At 35.4% G+C, this 23,007-nt stretch overlaps 2 protein-coding genes, 1 long non-coding RNA gene and 1 other non-coding gene across 4 annotated transcripts; 1 reads left to right on the top strand and 3 right to left on the bottom strand.

Moving 5' to 3' along the window:
* Positions 1-1,058: 1,058 nt before the first annotated feature.
* Positions 1,059-4,757, bottom strand: LOC111806701 (putative glycosyltransferase STELLO2). Its single transcript, XM_023692116.2, has 3 exons — positions 2,796-4,757; positions 1,700-1,826; positions 1,059-1,622 (listed from the first exon to the last, which is right to left on the bottom strand). Exons 1-3 carry the CDS (start codon positions 4,490-4,492, stop codon positions 1,149-1,151), a joined length of 2,298 nt encoding a protein of 765 aa, XP_023547884.2. The 5' UTR covers positions 4,493-4,757; the 3' UTR covers positions 1,059-1,148.
* Positions 4,758-5,633: 876 nt separating this feature from the next.
* Positions 5,634-11,478, bottom strand: LOC111807749 (polyamine oxidase 1). Its single transcript, XM_087129398.1, has 10 exons — positions 11,328-11,478; positions 10,895-11,147; positions 10,503-10,628; positions 10,323-10,384; positions 10,076-10,230; positions 8,618-8,761; positions 7,773-7,922; positions 6,766-7,020; positions 6,282-6,363; positions 5,634-6,176 (listed from the first exon to the last, which is right to left on the bottom strand). Exons 1-10 carry the CDS (start codon positions 11,377-11,379, stop codon positions 5,965-5,967), a joined length of 1,491 nt encoding a protein of 496 aa, XP_086985524.1. The 5' UTR covers positions 11,380-11,478; the 3' UTR covers positions 5,634-5,964.
* Positions 11,479-20,448: 8,970 nt separating this feature from the next.
* Positions 20,449-20,521, bottom strand: TRNAR-UCU (transfer RNA arginine (anticodon UCU)). Its single transcript has one exon. It is a non-coding gene; the product is annotated as a tRNA-Arg (tRNA).
* A 1,271-nt stretch (positions 20,522-21,792) lies between these two features.
* On the top strand, positions 21,793-22,668 carry LOC147790025 (uncharacterized). The gene is made up of 2 exons (XR_015423238.1): positions 21,793-22,203; positions 22,513-22,668. It is a non-coding gene; the product is annotated as an uncharacterized LOC147790025 (long non-coding RNA).
* The last annotated feature ends 339 nt before the right edge of the window (positions 22,669-23,007 follow it).

Below are 23,007 nucleotides of genomic sequence, written 5' to 3'. Positions count from 1 at the left end.
CGTTCTCTAGCGGTTGCTTCCCACTCATGTAGATAGCTTCAAGTTTCGGATTGTTTCTAGAGTACTATTGGATGAAATTTTGATTTTGTTACCGTTTAAATATGTTCTATCAGTTCTTTATATCTCGATTGCATTTTTAGACGAAGTTGATTGACTTAGGTTTGAGGATACGAAATGTGCCAATTAACATGCCCTGATTCTGTAATGCGTCTTCGTGCTTTTCATTATAATTTTCAAGAAATCTCCAATGTTTTTGAATCTGACTTCATCAACCTAATCATGTCTTCTGATTCTCTATTTATCACCGGGACGTTTCTCGATATGTAATTTCAAGTCCTCAAGATATTGGTGTGGTGCTCTTCTTTAGGCTATACTTTGTTCAATTCCTTAGCTATTTCTAGGGGTCTTAGTTTCCATTCTCAAGATATTGGTATAAAAAGAGGGCCTAATGTGCCCATAACTATGACAACGAAACGGGTCTGCGGACTAGCAACCCGACCAGCTAAGAGCAACTCCAAGCTTTAGGAAGAATACGATCACACTAAAGCAACCAATTGAAAGCAAGGTCTAATAGCTAGTTGCACTTCGTGCGCAGGAACGGATCTTAGACAATTACCGGCTTAGGCTTTCGCGAGAGCACCAGTAGGCACGCGTAAGTGGCTTCTCCCCTGAGCCATGCTACGTAGCTTTGAAAGACGCGTAATGGAGAGCCCAAAAGAGAAAGCCTTAAAACCTTGAGAAGAAGTCTGAAAAGGAAAGCTCAAAAAAAACAATATTCGTTAGCGGTGGGCTTGGACTATTACAAATGATATCAGAGCTAGACACTAGGCGGGGTGTGCCAGTGAGGACGTTAGGCACCGAAAGGGAGTGGATAGTGAGATCCCACATAGTTTGTGGAAACCTCTCCCTAGCATACGCGTTTCAAAAACCTCAAAGAAGAGTAAAAAAACGACAATATCTGCTAGCGGTTACTCTTGCTCTATGCTCAACCAAAGCAACCATGGTATGACCCTTCTAATTCTTATATTTTTCCCTTTTCAACCAAATTAAAAAAAATATAAGCCAAAAAAAGAAAAAAACTTGAGGAAAAGACATGGCTCCAAATTACACATACATTTGTACACTCATATTTTGAGTATATCCAACTCTTACACCAGCTCCTTCAGTAGCGGGTCACCTGCAGCCATGAGTCTCATAAGCTCAGCAAATTCCACTTCATTGGAAACCCTCCATGGATGAACAGCAGGAACTTCAGCAGCATACAAGTTTGTATCATTACTTATCAGTTGCTCACCTGGTGTCTTCTTATATACCATTCGCCCGAACACGTCGTCGAAATTTAGGGGCAGATCCATTGCCATGAAGAACATTGGCACAGCTACTCTGTAATCAATCTTGTAGTTGCCAACAAGAGCCACAAGATCCTTGAAGTCTCCCACAAACTGCCGAGGTACGTAAAACACTTCACAGTTACAAATCACGAGATCTCGCCCAGTCGGGTTACTTTCCTTATAGTTGACTTGAAAATCAACAGGCATTGTGCTCACAACCTTCTTCACCCAGCTTGCTTGTTTAGCAAACCAGACAGAGTCATCACTGACTCTGGACCAAGATTGAGGGACCTGTGAGAAACAGAAATATTCATACATTTTTCAACTGATCTATGGAGCAAGAGAGATACAACTGAGACCTGCATTACCTTGTAAGTGATCCAAAGCTTATCTTTATCTGCTTGCAGTAAATTCCAATAGTTGAGAATGGTATTATCTTGCAGGAACAGGAAACCTTCTGCATTAGCAAATCTTTCAAAGACTGTGGGCAGGTACCTATAAAAGGAAATTATTTTGTTGAATCTACCATTTATGACCTTTTCTACATAAATATTTAGTCATTTTTCGTTTTAATTAAGAACCGAACATGTAACGACCCATATCCACCGCTAGCAGATATTGTCCTCTTTGGACTTTCCCTTTCGAGCTTCCTCTCAAGGTTTTAAAACGCGTTTGCTAGGAGAAGGTTTCCACACCCTTACAAATGGTGGTTTGTTTTCCTCCCCAATCAATGTGGGACATCACAATTCACCCCCCTTCAGGGCCCAGCGTCCTCGCTGGCACTCTTTCCTTCCTCCAATCAATGTGGGACCACCCCTAAATCCACTTCCCTTTGGGGCCCAGCATCCTTACTGGCACACCACCTCGTGTCTACCCCCCTTCGGAGAACAGCGAGAAGGCTAGCACACTGTCTACCGCTAGCAGATATTGTCATCTTTGGGCTTTCCCTTTCGGGCTTCCCCTCAAGGTTTTAAAACGCGTCTGCTAGGAGAAGGTTTCCACACCATTACACATGGTGGTTTGTTTTCCTCCCCAACCAATGTGAGACATCACAATCCACCCCCCTTCAGGGCCCAGCGTCCTCGCTAGCACTCTTTCCTTCCTCTCATCGATGTGGGACTACCCCCAAATCCACTTTCCTTTGGGGCCCAGCATCCTTACTGGCACACCACCTTGTGTCTACCCCCTTCGGGGAACAGCGAGAAGGCTGGCACATTGAGTGTCCGGCTCTGGTACCATTTGTAACGACCCAGATCTACCGCTAGCAGATATTGTCCTTTTTGGGCTTTCCCTTTCGAGCTTCCCCTCAAGATTTTAAAACGCGTCTGCTAGGAGAAGGTTTCCACACCCTTACAAATGGTGGTTTGTTCTCCTCCCCAACCAACGTGGGACATCACAAAACATTAATTCATACCGTAAAAATACTGAAAATGTAATTATATTGAAGGATAGGAAGTTATTTACTTGTATATAAACTCCAAAGAAGCTTCCTCCACTCCCAAATCTGCCCTGCCATGCTCTGCCACAACCACCACAGTTTTGAAAATCCTTCCATAAAGCAATCTCCATTTCATGGCAGTTCTATCCACAACACCTCCATTTTCAACGAACAAGATCATCACCACATTGCCAAACTTCTTCCTCCACCTAACCAACTTCCCTATCTCAAAGTTCACAGTCTCAGATTCCTCCACCCCAAGATGAAAACCAGGCAGTTTTTGAGGAACAAAACTCCTCCGATTATCGACACCGACACCGACATTGCTTCTTCTTCCTCTTCTCTGTTTGTTCATTTCAAATCCCTTCAGTCTTGGTTGGATGTACCCAACAGAAAACAAATCTTGAAGCCAAGCCACACTCAGTTTCACATCATTGTCCTTCCAAAACCCTTCCTCTGCCATTGAATGGCTCAATTCCAAAGCCTTCTCAAAGAATGTGGCCTTGTTTGATCTCCATGAGGTCAAGAACTTCACCAATCTACCCACATTCACATGGAGATCTTTCTCTTCTGAAAATGGATATCCTTCAATGTCATCATGTCTAAACATTGTTGGTGGATAAACCACTACAAAACCTCCTACTTCCCATAAAAGCCTCTGTGCCCAATAACCCCTCAGGATATCAGAAGCCATTGTACTAACTGAAGCAGGAAGCATTAGAGCCCATAATGCTGAGGTATGAAACAAAGTATTGAAAGAATTCAATGGTACCATCATGCCATGAGGCAGAGCAACTTTCGGGGCGTGCTCATCGAATCTTATGTTCAATGCCTCCGAACGTGTCTTTCGAGTGAAGTAAAACACTGAATCCACATCTGGTAGACCATTGGATATGCCCTGTTGAATGAACTGTAATCCTCCAAATACTTGGCTGTAGTGTTCTTCATACACAACATCTCCTACATTCTCCAATGGCAACCCTCTAGGCCAAACTGACCGCTGTCCGAAATGAATATACGGATTCACAACGGTTTTATTCGGGTTCTCAAAATCAAACTGCAAGATTCTCTCCTGCAATGTATCCACATTGGACAATTTCAAATCAAAATGCTTCCCAAGATCCCCATCAATCACTTCGCCCCGATCATCTGCATCGAATATCATTTTCGCTCCATGTTGGATAGCGAAAAGGTACCCCACAGTCTTTCTAGCATAAGAATCATAAGGAAGAAAATCCACAACTCTAAATCCTAAGCTAGATTGCTGCTCTAGAGACAGAAATATAACTCCCTTGAGACTCCAATCCGATGGAGTTCTAGAATTTCCAACAGCTAGTACCTGCCATCCTCTAGTTTTGGCAAGCTTTCGAAGTGAATCCGAAGGATAACTCGAAACAGAGACAACAATCCATCGATCAGAGCTAAACGAGGCGTAACTCGAAGACTTGTCTACAATGGGATGAACAGAATCAAAGTTGATTTTGGGCAAATGAAAGGGATCAGGGGGTTTGGGGCGAGAGTTGAAGCAGAGAAATGCAGCAGAATCACGAGCTCCTTGGAGAAAGAAGAAGGAGGCGATTGTGAGGGTTAGAAAGAAAATGGTAGCGATTTTGAAGAGATTGAGAGATACCCAGTTGGAGAAATCGAAGGGATTGGATTCAGGGAAGGTATTGGCGAGTGGGATTTGGTGGGGTTTTGGGTTTTGCCGATCCTGGACCAACATAGTGTACCAAAATAGTTCTCTCAAGCTACTCAAATTTTGAGCTGTGTTGAACTCCGAGAGAGGTTTGGATAATCATAGGAAACTAAAATGGAGAAGAAACAGAGACACTAAGAGTGATCTCTCTTCCTTCTCTCTAGTCTCAGTGCTCCAGCCGACAATACCCTACTGAGGAAGCTGACAAATTTGGATCATCCGTCTTTCTTTAATTAGTTTCTTTGAAAAGAACAGAGATGGGAGGGGCCTTCTGAAATGCAACTACCATTACAAATAAAGTGAAGTGATGAAGGATCTGAGGGCCATATGGAAATAATTGAACAGCCCCCACCGACAGAGAGAGAAACTCTCATACCCTTTTTGACTCATCATATTTCCTCTCCTTTCCTCCACACACACACACTTCACAATCTTCTTCAACTTGGTAGCACCATCGTTACGGAAGCTATCTAATCTTAACGACGTAAAATACCAAAGGGCGTTGTTCATGTTCAAACAAGTTTCAACAATACAATTGTGTCTGTTACAGATGTACGGGATCGGGTAATTTCTTGGTCCTCCGGTACTTGTGGATTCAAAGGTCCAAGAACGACGTAAAATACCAAAGGGCGTTGTTAATGTTCAAACAAGTTTCAACAATACAATTGTGTCTGTTACAAATGTACGGGGTCGGGTAATTTCTTGGTTCTCCGGTACTTGTGGATTCAAAGGTCCAAGAAGAGGAAATGCTATTCGGGCAGTAGCAGATCAAGGTATGCAACGAGCAGAAGTCATGATAAAGGGCCTTGGTCTCGAAAGAGATGCAGCGTTAAGAGCTATTCGTAGAAGCGGTATACTCTTAAGTTTCATATGGGATGTAACCCCTATGCCACATAATGGCTTAATGATAAGTTAAATTAGAAATTCATCTTGGAAACTTGAATAACAAGTACATGTGATAATAGATATTAATCTAGCATAGTCCATAGAATATCTTGACGGACCCAACCTGGCATCTATATTTTATTCGGTTGGTCCACTGACTCTGTTCATCTAAGCAACTATGCTATGTCCTAACATTATAGAACATCAAATAGTATTAAACTTTCAAGAATAAGTAAGACTATTGTGAAGTTCAAGAACAAAATTTGTAAATTAGAGTCAAAAGTGAGAGATCAACTTCTTTCTTGCACTAAAAGATCAGTAACAATACAACTAGAAAATCCAATATTTTCCCCCCACAATTCTTCAATTTCCTCTAGAACTTTTTCATCAACAAAATAATTTCTAGAACTAAAAGTAAACCCTTCAACAATTAGACAAGTGGGCACACCTTGATTTCTATGAAGATCATCATCTCATAACTTTTATTTTCTGGATGGTATCGGATCTCGAATCAAGTCTGGATTCAAATTCATCTTCTTGTCATATTTGTTACCCACCGTGTTTTCTTCGTGATACGAATAAGATCTATGTTCCTCAATATGTCGTCCATGTAGTCATAAAATTGCTTCCTGGATACCGAGCTTGCCGTTAAGGTACAATTGTGTTGGAAGATCACATTTGTGAAGGCCTGAGACAGTCTCTGCTTGTGTCAAAGTCAATGATCCTGTTAGAGCTAGTAAGGGCTCTAACAAGAATGATTGGCCCTCGCTTTTTCTCTCCTTATCTTTCCTCATTTCTTCTAACAAGGCATTGCTGGTGTCTATGCCTGACCCATTGGTTAATAGAGAAGTGAATATCGTCAGAAAAACATGTATTAGAAGTATGTAAAGTATCCAATAAAACCAAATTAATTAGAAGGCGTTTCACAAACCTGCAAGATATCCACCATGTACATAGCCATTAAATCTTTCGCTCGTGTGTTCTCCAGTGAAGAAGATACGTCCAATGGGTTCCTGAAAACGACACGCCAGAAGTAAATTGGTTCAAATGAAATATCTGGCATCAAAATAGTCTTAAAACTCTTAAGGATTATCATTAAGTGTTTCCATAATTACTTAAATCTTGCTGATGCAAGAGATTAACACTAAGTGCATTTTGACCCTCTAACAAAGTGAAACTACCAAAATGGAAAACAAAACCATCTTCTGAACACACTACATTAGCTTGTGTCCGTGCTTTGTCGTGTCACATTCCAACATCTAACGGTCTCTTAACGAAATATGTTAGTTCCGTGCTTAAGACAGTTCAATGGTGTAATTGGCCGCGTTGACAGGCTTCTACAAAATGTTTCTACTTCGATCAATCATGCAATCACTTACGAATCAAAAATTGCCGAGAGAGAGAAAGCAGTGAACCTTAATGTTCTGAACAATTTGACAATCGGAGATGATGGGGTAGTTACTGTAGCTACCCCGTTGGAATCTGTTACTCCACCAGCGGGGAACAAGTATGTCAATAGCATCAGGGATGTCGGGTCCGAACATATCCCTAAGCACTTCCATGGATTCTCTCAACGTCTCTTCATCGGATTGAGCTTCGACTCGTTTTGATTCTCCATTCGTAATTGTCACCACCAGGATATTGGACCCAGGATAGGCATTCTCCATGTTCTGATGTCATCATAATAGTCAGTTAGTAGTATGATCATTAATCCATAGCAGTCATAAAAGGAAGATCAAGTATCAAATGCCATGACTCTGTCAGATTAAGTCACGGAGATAATCACAATACGTCCTCCGCCAATCAAGCAAAACACTCTTCAAGATTTAAATTATTATGGCTCCATCATTCAAGATTTAATGTTCGTGGAGCAGATATTGACAGATGTGATAGCTGACAAAAGTATCAACAAAACCATAAAAGAGAGTGCCAAAGGTTTATCTACGAAAAACTTAAAGAACTGTATTGTATTTGAGGAGTAAATTTGTGATGTGATAAGTGTATTTTAAAATTTTTAATTCACATACAAAATGTAACTAGAGGGTCGAAGGCGATGACATCCGTGTCTGGAAACCAATACAAGGATTAAGAATTAATTAAACATGAGAGTTGATAGGTTGCATGTGACCCATGTGCCCCTAATTATGAAAGTATTTCCTACCGTATAATAAGTTAATAATGATAAGACTAAACTAATATAAAAAAAATTGATGCATAGCACATAGGTCATACGGCTACTACTTTGTTCAACCTAAGACCTGGCTGGCTATCCCTGTGGATTTATATTGGCAAGCATGCAATTCTTCTAGCTAAGAAGGCTTTGTTTATTCACTTAATATTTTCTGGATGAGTAGTGATGATGAGATGAGTGTTAGCTGGCAACAACAACGAAAAAATTAACCAAAAAGAAAATGTTACGAACCTGCCAAAACGTGTAATAGCCCCTTCTTTCATGGGCGTAAATAAAGAATTCTTTTCCGGGTCCGCACGGCCAGAACTTGTATGGAAACTTGAGGAAAATCTTTGTATACACCATCACGTCACATTTCTCTATGGCCTCTGTTTTCCACCTCTGTTTCATTATATTTAAAACCATACTGTTTAGTTAATAATACTAACCCCTGGCAGCGATATAGAAATAAAAGATTACAACAAGGAGTATCAGTACACAGAAACAGAGGGCAGTGTGGAAACACCATATCATATCATACCATACCAACCAGCAATCAATGGTTCGGTAAATAGAAACACAAGTGGGTAAGTAAAATAGACTCGTGGGTTTGAATCTTAGAGACACACACAGAGGATATGAACCACAAAATGCAAAACTGGGAGATGTTGTTGCATGGGAGTTGCACATAGACACATTGGGAATTCGATTCTTACGTCATGAGTCAGGAGGAGACCTTGCCATCCATAAATTCTGACTCTGCCCACTAAATGGAAAATTAAATAATGGAGCAGGCCCTTTAGAGATGTATATCAAGAGAAGTCAAGTCAGAGCGAAAATCCCACCACCACCTCACAGGACGTCAGAGGCCGAGAGATATTTATTGTGTTATGAATAATACTGAAAGGTCAAGATTCTGCCCACCCATCTTAGGTCTCTCAATAGAGGCTCACAGATCAAGAGGCAACAGATACGACACGTCGTCATAAATTGTAGGGGGCATTCTTGGTGTTGGTGGGGGCAAAAGTAAAAAATAGAGAGAGAGAACAGTAGAATAGTAACAAACAATATGGAATAAATAAAAGAAGAAAACGTACGGGTAACGATGGAGTGAAAGAAATGAGGTCGCTTTGGAGTACACCAATGCTAACAGATAAAACCACATAATTTGCTTCATAGATGCATCCATCCTCCGTTGTTACAGTAACCCCGGTTCTCGAGTGTTGTATTTCCCGAACGACCTGCAAAAAATGATGCAAGATGAGAAATTGACACAGCAGACAACTCCACCTAGAAGAACCCGAACCATTTATTTTTTATTAGGGAAAGATTATGGGGTATCTTTGCCGAGTTAATGATTCTATCACAACTAATTGATGGCTGCTATCTAAAAACCACAGTGATTACTAGCAGTTAAGCGGGACGATGAAAACAGGGGAAGCATCCCTTATTTACTGCAATTCGCATCAGATTCGTTGGGCAATAAAGGAGCCAAAACAACAGCCCCATTAAATGGAGATATTGACAAGACTCCCCACTATCATGTTTTTATTTGAGTTGATTTGACATCTCACCCCATGGGCTATTGTTTATGGTCATAAAAACCACTGTGCGCCCAAATGCAAATTGGTATTCAGTGACCCTACTAATTTAATAATGGTAAAAAGGGCCTTCAAAACGTTTGCATATTGTAATCACAATTCTGTCAAGTATGATACAAGCAAGGACATTGCTGGCAAGTCAAACTTTCGCTATTCAAGTAGGGGGAAAGCTATCAAAGCTTACTGCTCATGGTTTGGCGTAGGGGTCAATCAAAAATTCAAAAGCCCCAACCAACAGAAGTAGACAGCGTATTGGTTTCACAGTTGAAGAACAATTTAGCGTCAATTTCGTTGTAAAAAAACCCCCATAAAATAGAACAACTACTACTGAAATTATCTGTCTAACAGGTCTATTCAGCGATGGCCTTTCAAAAGATATCCACAAGAAATCATCTGGCAATAGGCTATGAAAGTGATATCGCGATCATATGACACAGACGGATGCCACTAATTTCAACCAATATCTTAAAAAATATATTTTGGCAGCCAAGATTAATATATTGTGGAAGCTCGCAAATCCCAAGACCGATTTTTCTCAATAGCCAGGACCCAGGTATCCAATGCAGATCATAAAGTTCATTCAGCCGCTAAAAGAATTAAAGATTATCAAGTTGACCACCACCTAGGCTAATACACAGCAGCTTCTAATATAAACTGGCAAATGGCAACAGTAATAATATAATATGAATGGAAATTGCTTTCAGAAACGTCATTATCTGCAAACTCCCAAAAGTGGGTCAATCATCAATCTCAACGACAAATAAGAACAGCACATGCAAACAAAAGAGATACCCGGGATTTTTATCCTATACTTTTTCTGTTTCTTTTACTGTATTTTTATCAAAGCCCATATCCGTCCTTTTGTTTCATCATATGATTGGGTAATCAAAACCAGAACAGACAAATTTTTCATTTAAAAACATATAATTAGCTAAAAGTCAATTTTTTGCTCACCTTGTTGAGTTTGAGACGACTGTCCGAGACCTTTCCCTCTGAGGTAAAAAGAAAATCCTCGGCCATTTTGTAGAGCAAATATTCATACCCTCTTTCATCTGCAACCAAAAATTCCCTTTCTCCAAAATCCAAGTACGTCGATATAGGCTCAACCTCTGCACAAAACCACCCAGCAGTTCCCAGTTCAATATTCTCATACAGAATATTAGAATAAGAAAAGAGAACAAGGATCGGATAGCAAAATGACCTGCCATCTCGAAATCGTGGAGTATAAAGTCGATGGCGAGTTCCATAGGCGTCTTTGGAGTACTGAAAACAAAAGAAAGAAGAGATAACATAAACAAATATGTTTGTTGAGTGTTGATGCCATACTTTTTCTTCTTTTTGAGATGCTCATCAAACCAGCGAGACTTTTTAAAAAAGTTACCAAGGCGGCTCCGATACAATGGAGACATCGTCAGCATCTGTCCCCTGGTTCCTCAGATTCTGAATCGCTGTGTCCACCGCCTTCTTGTACGAGTCGGCCGCAACACCACTCGGAAAGATTTTACCACTGTAAACTCATTGATTCAAAAACCTAGTCTCACTTCAAATTGAACGAGAAAAGGAGAGCGAAACACAGAATGGAAGAAAAAATTGACAGATGCACGTTCAAAATCCATCTCTCAATCATCATTACATTGTTCAATACCACTCAATAATGCCTCAAATAGAAGAAAAAAAAAATCAGAGCAAAAATGGCGGCGGATTAGAAGAAATCCGAAACACAGAGACTGGGGGAAACACAAAATAGCAACAATCAGGATCGGAAATTCAAACCTTCGATGATCGTAGATATTGTAGCGAGCATTGCTGTAATCAGAGAAGCAAGTACGTAGACTGGATTTGAGAGCAAGTTCCCAAACCGGATTCGGCTCTTTTCCACCTACTCCAACAATCCAACCCGCTCCAAGTTCCACCGATACGCCTCCAAAATTTTCCTTACAGACTCTTCCTCCAATACGGTCGGAAGCCTCCAAAATCACCACGTCGTCTATTCCATTGTCCACCAGCACCTTCGCCGCCGACAAACCTTCCGATCAAAAATCAACCGAATCAGAGAAAGAAAAAAAAAAAAAAAAAAAAAAGAACAAGAAACAGAAACTCAGAAACAGAATGAATCAATAGACGAAGCCAAAGCACTTAAAAAAAAAAAAAAAAAAAAAAAAAAAAAAAAAAAAAAAAAAAAAAAGACAAAAGGAGAGTGACTCACCGGAAACACCGGCGCCGATGACGATGACGGAGGAACGAGAAGGGGAATCCATAAACGAAAAGAAAGGGAGAAATCGAAAGAAAACAGAGAGAGAGAGAGAGAGAGAGAGACAATAACTTTGTTGGATTATGGTAACGATAATTGAAGAAATAGCGGGAGTCGGTTTATATAGTTTTTTTTTTTTTTTCTGGACTCACCTCTTTGGGTGGAGATTCCCAATCTTGTACTCCATTCCTAAAATTAAGAGAGAGAAGTTAACAGATGAGAGAGAATTTCACATTCAAATTTCCAACTTCATCCTTCTACCTGCTCACTCAAAAAAAAATTAAAAATTAAAATAACAAAATAACAAAATTACACTAAAAAATAAATAAAAATAAAAATAAAAATAAATTAGAGATCGTTGATCTAAACCCATGATCATTTTTTTTACTATGGCTTCGAGGAGGCGAAGCCTCGACTCCTTTTCTTTTGAAGTCTTTTGTTCGACATAATTTATCAATATAACTCTGATATCATGTTAGATGAACACGACAGTCTTACATAATTCGACATAATTTATCAATATGGTTATGATACCATGTTAGATGAACATGACTCTCCACAATGGTATGATATTGTCCACTTTGAGCATAAACTCTCATCACTTTGCTTTGGGCTTTCGGGCTATTCTTTGATTATAAACTCATGATCATTTTTTAAATTAGTCAAGGTGGGATTTTTATCTCAGTAAAAGATGGTCTAATTCACAAAAAAAAAAAAAAAAAAAATCAAATAAGAATATAAAATTTTATTTCAATTAATTGTTTGACGAGAATAAAATTCCTAATAAAAATTACATACAAAGTTCAAACGTGTTTTTTATTTTTAAATTCGGACATCAACCATATTTAAATTATTTAAATTGATTTATTTAGCACTATATATATATATATTAAAAATTCACAATTATTTTAAATAAATAGAGAAAATAAAGGATAAAACACATTATTATCTATTTAATTATCACATTTTCTCTCATTTATATTAATTCTTGCATTTAAGAAAATCTAATATTTGTGAAAAATTACGCATTAAATTCTAATAAGGGATTAAATTAAAAAAAAATTAGAATTTTAATCAATATAATCAAACATTTAGGGATAAATTTAATACTTCTCCAACTACAATTTTTTTTTAATTACAATATAATTAAAAAAAACAATTGTTTTCTTCTCATTTTACGATGAAAAAAAAACAATAAATTAATAAAATGGAATATTCAATTACAGAAATCAAATTTAACAAAAATAGAAAGAAATGTTAAAGAGTACAATACCAAAAACAGAATATTAAAATTAAAATTAAAATAAAAACAGTAAGCGACATTATTCCAATTATTTATGTTTGAGGGGCAATATCGGAATTCGACCGAGTCAAACAACCTATAATTTATAAACATATTTTAATTATGTATAGGGTATAAGACAAGTTTTTTATTTTCAATAAATTAAAAAAAAATTATGGCTGTACTTGTACTATTGTACCCTTCAGTCTTCCCTTCCCATACCTATTATTTCCAATATATATATATATATATTATTTTAATTATTAAACAAATATTTCTTGAATAATTATTAGTCATACGAATTTTCACATTTTAATTTGCGATATATATTTTTTTCAAATTTATAATTTAAAAATTAGTCGAGAAGGGAGGAGGGTATTTTGGTAAAATGGGAAGGGGGAGAGGTGTACGTAAGGGTGTGGTCAACGTCAGAACGTGAAAGACATTGAATGGGAGTGGGACCCAGAGTATCAAAGAGGGGAAGAAGGAAAAAAAAAAAAAAAGGGACCGCACCTGCACCGCACGTGTCGAGGTTGATACGACACGTGTAAGCGGAAATCCAAAAGGGTGTTGTTGTAATTGAAGCTGTCTGTCACGGTGGTAATTTTGACAGCTGGGTAACCGGCGGCCGGAAACAAACAAGCAAGGTCCACGCTACCCCTGCTGTTCCTGCTTCCAAACAGTCTGTCTCGCTAACCTTCCCTTCTGTTTTCCCATCTCACCTTTTGTTTTTTTCCCATAAATATATTATTAATCTATTTAACTTTTATTATTATTATTTATTATTATTATTATATTCTAATATTAAAATTAACATTTTTTTTTATAAATATAGGAAAAAATAAAAAATAAATAAAACTTGGAGGGATATGAAAAGGTTAAATTCATGTATCTTATCTAATAAAGTTATTATGTGACATATGACAAATTTGGCATCAAATTTGATAATTAAACATATTTATTAGTCGAGTTAATTTAATCAATTCAAAAATAGGATTATAATTCAACCGTACTCTACTTTTGATGTTTATAACTGACGTTAACGATGCATTGTGACTTATGAATGTTTAGTTGTAACCGTCCAATGCCACTAGATATTGTCATTTTTAGACTTTTCAATATTTTAAAATGTGTCTACTAGAGAGAAGTTTTCATACTCTTATAAGAAATGTTTGGTTTGTTTCTCAACCGGTGTGAGATCTCACAATCCACTCTCTTGGAGCCCACAGAACAGTCTAAGCTCACCGCTAACGAGTACTGTCTTATTTGAAAACTATCATAATTTTTCAAAATTGATTAATAATTTTATATTTATTGATTACTGTACTGCAATTTTATAATTTAAATATTTTATTTTTTTTTTTTTGGGTAATTTTCTTAACATATAAAGTATATTATAAAATATAGATTGATGAATAAAACCGTACACAATGGCAGCAGTGGATGAATCAAAGATAATATATAATAAATAATTAAATTAAAGAAGAATGGAAATTGGAAGTCAACGCTTGTAGTGGATGAATCGTGGGTCATTGTACTCGTTTTCTGATTTATTATTATTTTTATACTATATTGTTTATATTGATTCTTTAGATTCTTTTATTCAAGATACATGTTTATGATGTTTATTATCTTCATTCTTATTATAATTTTAAATCATATGTTATATTGTCATATATAAATGACTCAATTAATATGGCCTACCTAATCTTAATTGTTTATTTTATTTTAATTTCAGTTTAATTATATTTTTTTAAATTAATATTTAATTTTTATAATTGATGTTAAGCAAGGTGTTTGTCACCCGTGAATGTTTGATTTAGATTTTAATTTTAGTTATTAGTGTGAAAAGATTTCTACGGATCTCGAGATCTCACCTAATTTCGTAATATAAATATTTTTTTAAAATAAAAACTTATAAATTAAACTCACACGAGAAATTTCTAAATTAAGTTACAATAAATTTATTTCACGTTTAATGTTTTGCTTTCATTTATTTGATTGTCACCTAACCATTTTTTTTTTAATATTTGAATTGACTTTTTTTTTTTTATACTAATTGAATTAATTTATTTTACGTTGTTTTCGCTTCATTTATTATTATTATTATTAATTCAATTTATGTTATTAAATTTGGTTCTGGTGCGATTGACATAGATTAATTTTATATTTTGTTTATTACCGAGGGTTAAAAAAGATTTGATTAATAAACAATAATTTAACTTCAATTTCTAATTATATTAATACCAATTAATGGTCTATATATATTTAAAAAAATTAAAAAGAAAAAAGAATCAAAGGAAAATAGAAACACACGTGAAACATACTGAAACCGTGTCAATGTACTGTTATAAAAAGGGTGACGTGGCAAATTTGCTGTTGCGTGGTGTCCACGTTGACAAATTTGTCATCATTTATAAAAAATAAATTCATTCTAATTTTAGGTTTGCTTTAATTAATTAATTTTTTTTTTTATAAAAAGAGAACAAATTACTTGTTACATATAAAATAAAAATTTGAAACAAATATATAATAAAAAAAAAGATTTTTTTAATTAAATTATGAGATTTAAATTAAACTATTAAAATTTACCAAAAGAAATTTAAACCTTTACTTATTTATTTTTAATTTTAATTAAAATCACAAGATAATAACAATATATCCAAACTTGCACGCCTTCAATCAACTACATTAACGATATAAAAAATTAAAATTTTAAATTTAGAGATTTAATTTTATTATTGCAATTAAATTTTAATTAACATGGTTCTAAATAGTCATAAATCTTAGGAAAAAAATTAGAATTCGAGTAATATATGATATATCAATTTCATTTGGCATAATTATTTATTTTAATAATTATAGGGATGAAAGTAATATTTTTAAGCCTATGATTATGAATAGAAAATTGGTGTGGGGATTGATGGTCAATTTGAGGGGGAGGTTAATAATTGTAAAAGTGGGGCTGAAATGACCAAGGATAAAGCAAAGCTTATAATTAAAGAAAGTGAAGGGCCTAAAGAAAATTATGTTTCCTTGGCATAGTAGGGAGCAAATCTTATGGATAGTGATGTAGCTTTCAAAACATTTTATCCAAATTCTCTTTCATTAATATTTATTAATAATAAGAGTACCTAACAAATATTTCATAAATATCATAAATTTAAACTTATACTCTTAAATAAATTAAGCTTCATATAGTTTCGACTAAGAAATTAGAGATTCGAATCATAAAAAACAACGTTAAAATAAAAAACGCCCGCAAATAATTTAATAAGCACATAAATTGGACACAAAATGGGGAAAAAATTCAACCTTATCAAGAAGAGAGCAACTTTTCTATATATATGTGTGTATGTATATATTGCTTCACTTAGCAATGAAGTTTGGGAAAATGTGCATGACAAAGAGGGCATAGAGTAAGAATAGGAGCATTAATGGAATTGGTGACCTCCCCCACTCAACTTGGGGTTTTGAGCAATATGCATGAAACCAAAACAAGTCATAAATGGAGGACAAAAAAAAAAAAACAACTTAAAACAACTTAAACTATAAGCAAACTCAAGTTTGATTTTCGTGCAATATTTGAGTTATTAGGTTCTAGAATTGAATTACATTAAATTCTAATCTAGTGATGTTAAACTATCTTGATTAACGAAAGTTTGATTTGACAAATGGGTATACATTATTTTTTAGGTATAGGTTTTAAGATCTTATATTCAATGATGCACGAGATGACAATTGGACGTATTGTCCTTAAATTCAGGGGTCCAAGTCCAAATTTTCTCGTTGTCACACCATTGGTTGATGTTCAAACCATCCAATAAGGAAAAAAAAGCATCGAAATAGTTGAGTTGTGACTTGTGAAAGATGAGACTACATGAATATTTGCTTTTTTATTACCAAATGGCACTACACATATAGGGCTCCTTTTGGACCCAATTTCTCCATTCAACCTTCAAAGCTTGTAAAGATCCCAATATTTTCTCTCCAAAAGAAGGAACTTATAATTATCCCATGGAAGGTAAGCATGGCTAGTGGAGCACTTTGATTTATGTGTCCTTTCTTTGACTTTCTTCCTCCAATATTAGCCCATAGCTAGAGCTAATGTTTTCCCTCCCATGTGTACAACTTTAAAGATCAACTTATAAATGTAAGTCACAATAGGAGTAGTCGTAAGTTTATAAAAATAAAAAAGGGTAATTTATCTGTATTAGTATTACAAATTCTTCAAATAGAGATCTTGAACCTTCGGAAATGAACGGGAGGAGAGAATTCCCCTTTAGGCTCCTAAAGTACTAGCAAGAGCTAATAACAAAAGCAAAGCCAGTAGTCACTTGTTGCCCGAAAAGACCCAGATTATTCTTTCTTTTATGAATCCAACAACCTAAAATTCTTTCCTCGAGAGTGAATAGCTAATAGAATAAAAATGAATCTCGAAATTCAACTGATATCCATTTCAATTTAAAGTAAGCTCTCATTTAATTTACTTTTAAAATATAGTTCACACCAATAGAACGAGATTTACTCGATTACAAAATATATATATATATATATATATATATATATATATATATATATATATATATATATATATATATATAGATAGGTAAAAGAACGACGAAAACCTTGAAATAAATGACATACTCAAACATATGATAAATAAATAATTAAACAAAAAAGTTTCCTTCTGCAAACCAAAGATGATGTTAAATTTGAAAGAATTTGACGATGTACAAATTAAAGGAACCGAAGAAAAAGGAAATGGGAAAAGAAGAATCTAAATTGATAAATGGGAAATTGGGTCCCATGAAATAGCTAGCTAGGATTGCTTGGAATTATTCTATTTCTGATACACTTGTCTCATTCCCATTGGTCAGGCTGCTGCATACTCATGAAATCTACTTTTTGAAAAATCTGTGTGAATGTTAGAAGACGAAAGGAATCCAATTCTATTATCCAATCATTCATTACTAAGAAATCCAAAATTTCATCATTCTTGAAAGTATTTGTGTTTGTTCTCATGAATTTGTTCAAAGCTGCTCTACATTCATAAATGACTCGCCACTGACCAAATTAAACGTGGCATATGTCCAAGTGATTACACTCCTCAAAGGATTTAGAGACCTTTTAAACACAAACTTAAATGAGAAAGATAAGAATTTAAGCCTATTTATCGTTTAATTATACTCAATTTGACCTCTTCCTAATAAATAATTACCGACTTTGGGAGATTTTTGTATTAAAAAAATAGTTTGATTAGAGGGCTTTATTAGCATAATAGCAAGTTGTTTAAGTGGTTGGTAGTGGATGAACGATGTGCCGCGAAAAAGGAATGAGAGAATATATGGATTTGTGGGTTTTGTCAAATCCATCTTTGGAATATAAATAAATCCCATAAACTGTCACTCATAGAAAAAGGAATATTATTATGTCCATCCAAACAAGTCCTTAGCATTGACCCATAATCCAAAATAATTGGGGGTTGAAAAACATTGGTCTTATAAACCCATATATTCCTTAAAAAAATGATGTCTTTTTCCAATGCATTGTTCTTTGTTTTGAAAACAGATTGATGGGTTAGTTTTTCTTTATCCAACTTCTTAAGCCATTGTTTTCTTTGTGATTGCTCCACTACCACCTTATTGGTTTTCTCACTGCTTTCAATTTCACTTTTCAAGGGTTTCAAATTTAATGACTATTGAAAACACCCTATTGTTCCTTTCATATTCCATCATTCCCCCACTTTTGTACTCTTCTAATGCCATTCATACACATGTTAGGGTTGTTTTCTTCCCATTTGTCTATTCTTAAAATGTTCTGGTACCAACTTCTATACACTACTTTTCAACAGTTTCTAAGAAGATAGGTCCTAATTCTGCCAAATTTATTCAAATATTCCAGCTTCTGAAAGCACTATTTTGAAAGTGAGTCTCTTTTATAAACTATTTGAGGGCAAAAGTTTATGATATCACTTTGAATATTGACAAGGGCCAAGGAGCCCACCCCACGTTCCTAAAATTATGGCCGAGTATGAATGTAGGTGTAAGGATGTGTATGAACAAGTTTTAGATGAGCTCAACTTGGATCATAATCATAGTGAAGGATACGAGAAGATTAGGCATAGCATAACGGGCCATGGTATAACAGTATGAAAAGCATCTTGGGTCGAGCTGTAGTCCAATTCCAGCCATTGGAAGCCATAATGCTAGAGAGCAAGATCTACTCTAGCACCAAACCATTTGTGATATTCAGATAGCTCTGAAAAGACAATAGAGGAATGTTTTGTTGCTAACGGTTCATTGCCTTGAGATGGAATAGTAGTCGCATTAAGCTTTGAGGGGATTGTGCTAATTATACTCTGTATTTTGAGAAACTTTTAGCAACTAACTAGATAGTGAATGAAGAAAGGTGCGCTTACATGTTAACATATGGATCCTTCAGAATCAAGATCATCAAGAAACTCTACTTGTAGGAAGGATATTCATTGCCCCATCACACAGTTTTTGAAAGAAATGTTTTCTACAATGAGCTTGAATAAACACAAACCTTTGGTGTAATAATCCATGCTCAGAACCGAATAAGAATTTGAAATCTGGATGCGGCACCTGATGGCCCGACATTCCCTTGCGACATGGTTACTATACCTACTTCTCACTTCTTAAGAGTGAAAACTATGACATACCAATGCGGTTCTTCCAGTATATTTTGTCTTCATTCACATGCATCCCAAAAAAGATTTTAAGAGGCAACCCAGCATATAATTACTCCAAGTAAAACACGCTTAACCAACCACGTAGTTCCTATGATTAAGTCACCGAAAAGAAAGGTGCACTTTATTGGTATAGATAAGGTTCACCGAAAAAGACCAAACGACGCATTAAACCTAGCAACCTCTCAAACTTCATTCCAAGATATCAAAACAACTGTAGAGGTTCTTTCTTGGGGACAACACCCTATGGTGACACATCATCTCACATATAAAAGGGGTCGACAGCCTTAATTTGTTCATGAGAAAAATTTTAGGTACAAGAAGCTTTAGCCGTCTGGTATTGAAATTGCTACAGCCACAGCTTAAAGTTTCCTCCAAGTTAAGAAATGGCAGAAGTCTTAGGATTCTAGAGGATGCTTCAATTCAAACTTCTCATTTAAGTCTTCCATTTCCGAATACTTACACAAACTTCCAATGCTAAAGGCTTCTGGAAGGAAACTGACCACACTTAGAAGGCATGTTACTGCTCATTCCTCAATGGCAGAGTGGACATTGTTCATTTTAGCCACAATCAATGTGGAATTTATAGCAAATTCATGCTCGATTCATCAAAGTATTGATAAAAACTTAAGTTTACACTAACACATTAAACTTAAACTTTTTAGCATAATCTATCAACTTAACTTTAGCTTTCCGCTTGTAAATTCAACAGCAGACAGAAAGAGTATTCGCAATCAGCTCCAATCATTTCACAACCTCTTAATATTCTAAAATGCTCTAATCTTGGAGAGAAAACATTGAAAAAAGTACGAAAACCAAAAACAAAAACAGAAGATTCCATAAGATCAACCAACCTTAAGAGCAGTTTCCAGAGATTCTCCAGAACAGCCTCATCGAGAGCCTCCAACACAGCTTTGGGCCAAAAATTGAAACAAAGAACGCAAATGTCTTTTACGAACAGAACTTCTTCCCCTCCTTATCCCCCAAGGGTTACGTTTTAAATTTGTTGGGCTTTTAGATGGGCCAGGTGTATTAGGAGGCCCATAGATGGCCCAAAACAAAATAAAAAAAAAACATATACTCACGCCTGGTGGGATTCGAACCCACAATCGTTTGATTAGAAGTCAAACGCCTTATCCATTAGGCCACAGGCGCTGTTGACATTCAATCTATCTTCAACATAAATTACTATTTTATTAATCTTGAAAATGAGAAAATCATCAAATACTACAAATTTATAAAATGGATATTAATGGTGTTTTTTGTAATTAATTAAGTTGATACACTGACTCACAACGAGAACGTAAGAATCCCACATCCCTAAATTCAGGTACGTGCGTCGATGCAAAGAAGCACACTAAGAAGTCGTATAAAAGCTAAGCTAATGGACGGAGCGCATTGTAGCTACAACAAAATGAAATTAATTTTCCTAGAAAAGTTGAACTACCAGTAGGCTTACATTTTAGATTGACACGCAAAGATTCTGTTGGATGATGGAAGTCCCACATCGGCTAATTTAGGTAATGATCATGAGTTTATAAGTGATGAATGCTAACTTCATTGGTATGAGACCTTTTGGGAAAACCCAAAGCAAAGCCATGAGAGCTGATGCTCAAAGTAATCATACAATTTGGAGAGTCGTGTTCGTCTAACTGATTCATTTTGTATAGGGATTCATGCTCGGCCCTTGAACACTCGGTAGCACAACAGATATGGGTCAGACACTAGCAGTAGAAAGTCAATATTAGTCAAACGTTTATTGACACGTATGCACACTTATAAACACAATTTCAATTTTCATATGGTATAAAAATTATATATATAATATATTAAATGCATATTTTAATAAATGTATCCTTGTCATGTCTCGGTAATAAATGGAAATTTTCATGTAATTATTTTGGACAGTGAGATATATTTATAAATATTTGTCGTAAATGGTAATTATTTTGTAATTATTTCGGACAGTAAAATATATTTATAAATTTTTTTTTTTTTGTAAATTGGAATTTGGTAATTATTTTGGATAATGAGATATATTTATAAATATTTGTTGTAAATGGTATAGCTGCGTAAATATCCATTTAAGTAATTTTAGATTTTTTTTTTCCCTTTTTGAGTAAAAAGTAATTTTAGACTCGTTTACCATAAACCGTGGCTTAATTTTTTTTGGTTTGGTTTATAAAAATTAAATTTTTAAATATTATTTACACCAATAAATTTATTTTATTTGTTATATATTCTATATATTATTTTTTAAAAAACTCAAAATTTTTAAAATATATATATTATTTAAAAAAAAAATCTTAATAAAACAAAACTTTAATGTAAGTGTTTCTTTTTTAAAAAATAATGTAATTATTCCAACGGAGCACATCGCGAAGCCAGCTGTGCCTATAAATATCAAACCCTCGATTTTAATCTTCCATTTGTAACTATAAATTCTCTCTCTACCTCTTTTTTTCTCTCTCCATTTTTATGGACTTCCTTTGGGACGTATTCTAATTCTTCAATCGCCTCCTCCATCTCTCTCTCGAAGAGAGATCTGCTGCTCTGTTCAGGTTCCGATCGTTGCAGAGGTTTTTATTCGGTCGGTCGGTCGGCCAGCGTCTCCATGGGGAAGTTTGTCGAGATTCTCGACGCTGGCGTCAGGATTGTCGCCAGATTTCATTCGCATTGTCCTCAGACTGCTCGGATGTACTACCATCCGCCGGCTAACTCCAACGAAGGCCACCACTCCGACCGCCAGGAGTTTCGCCTTAGCGGCGGCGATGTTTCGTCTCATCAGATTGTTCCTTGCAGTGCCGCGGCCGCCGTTGTAGCCGTCAGCGCTGAGAGTACGGATTTCTTTCTTTACTCTGTTTGATTGTGATTGAAATGTTGAAGTTCTGAAATGCTCTTTAGGTTTCTCTTCGATCGAGAAAATAAAATTTGAAAAATAGTTTTCGATTTGTTTTTTTGCTCTGTTTTTGATTTTGATGATTTCATTCGCTGTGAGATGAGGACCGATCGTATCCTCTTTTCTTTTTAAGACGATGATTATCCAAATTGATGCACTAAAATATACCGATTTCCTGTCAAGTGTTCTTGTAATTGATATATATATACATAAATATATATTTTGTTATTTTTTTTTTCTCTCCCAGGAAAGTAGGCAAGAAATTGAGGGGAAAATGTTGATCTCGTTTGGTAATGTGAAAAAGAAAAGAAAAGAATCCGCAGCGAATCAGACTTTCCGTTGAAAGTTCGTAATTTAGTAATTTAATCTTACATTCTTCCCGTGACCTCCAAGAAAAGTTAAATTACCATTTTTCGCGTTTATTTCATTTTTAGCCTTATAAAGGTGTTTTAACCAAAGTATAAGGATTGGATTGTAAATTTTAAAATGACAGGGACTTAAGTGAAAACTACAAATATTAAAATAATATTCTACCGAAAAAACACGTAATATTTTATTTATTAGTTTGATTTTTATCCCTTGAAAATTTGAAAAAGTTTAATTGGGTATTGTTCAACTCTATGTCTAGAAACGGTTTCATGGAGTTGAGGGTAGTTTTGAAATTGTCAAAGTTACCTTAAAATATATTTTTAATCATATAACATCAACCTTACATTTGATTTGATTTTACACTTTTAAATAT

Source organism: Cucurbita pepo, chromosome 12 (genome assembly GCF_057944985.1).
Source record: "Cucurbita pepo subsp. pepo isolate OVF chromosome 12, ASM5794498v1, whole genome shotgun sequence".
Taxonomy (NCBI): Eukaryota; Viridiplantae; Streptophyta; class Magnoliopsida; order Cucurbitales; family Cucurbitaceae; genus Cucurbita; species Cucurbita pepo.
Note: the sequence above shows the minus strand (reverse complement) of the source record. Positions and strands in the feature narration are given on the sequence as shown.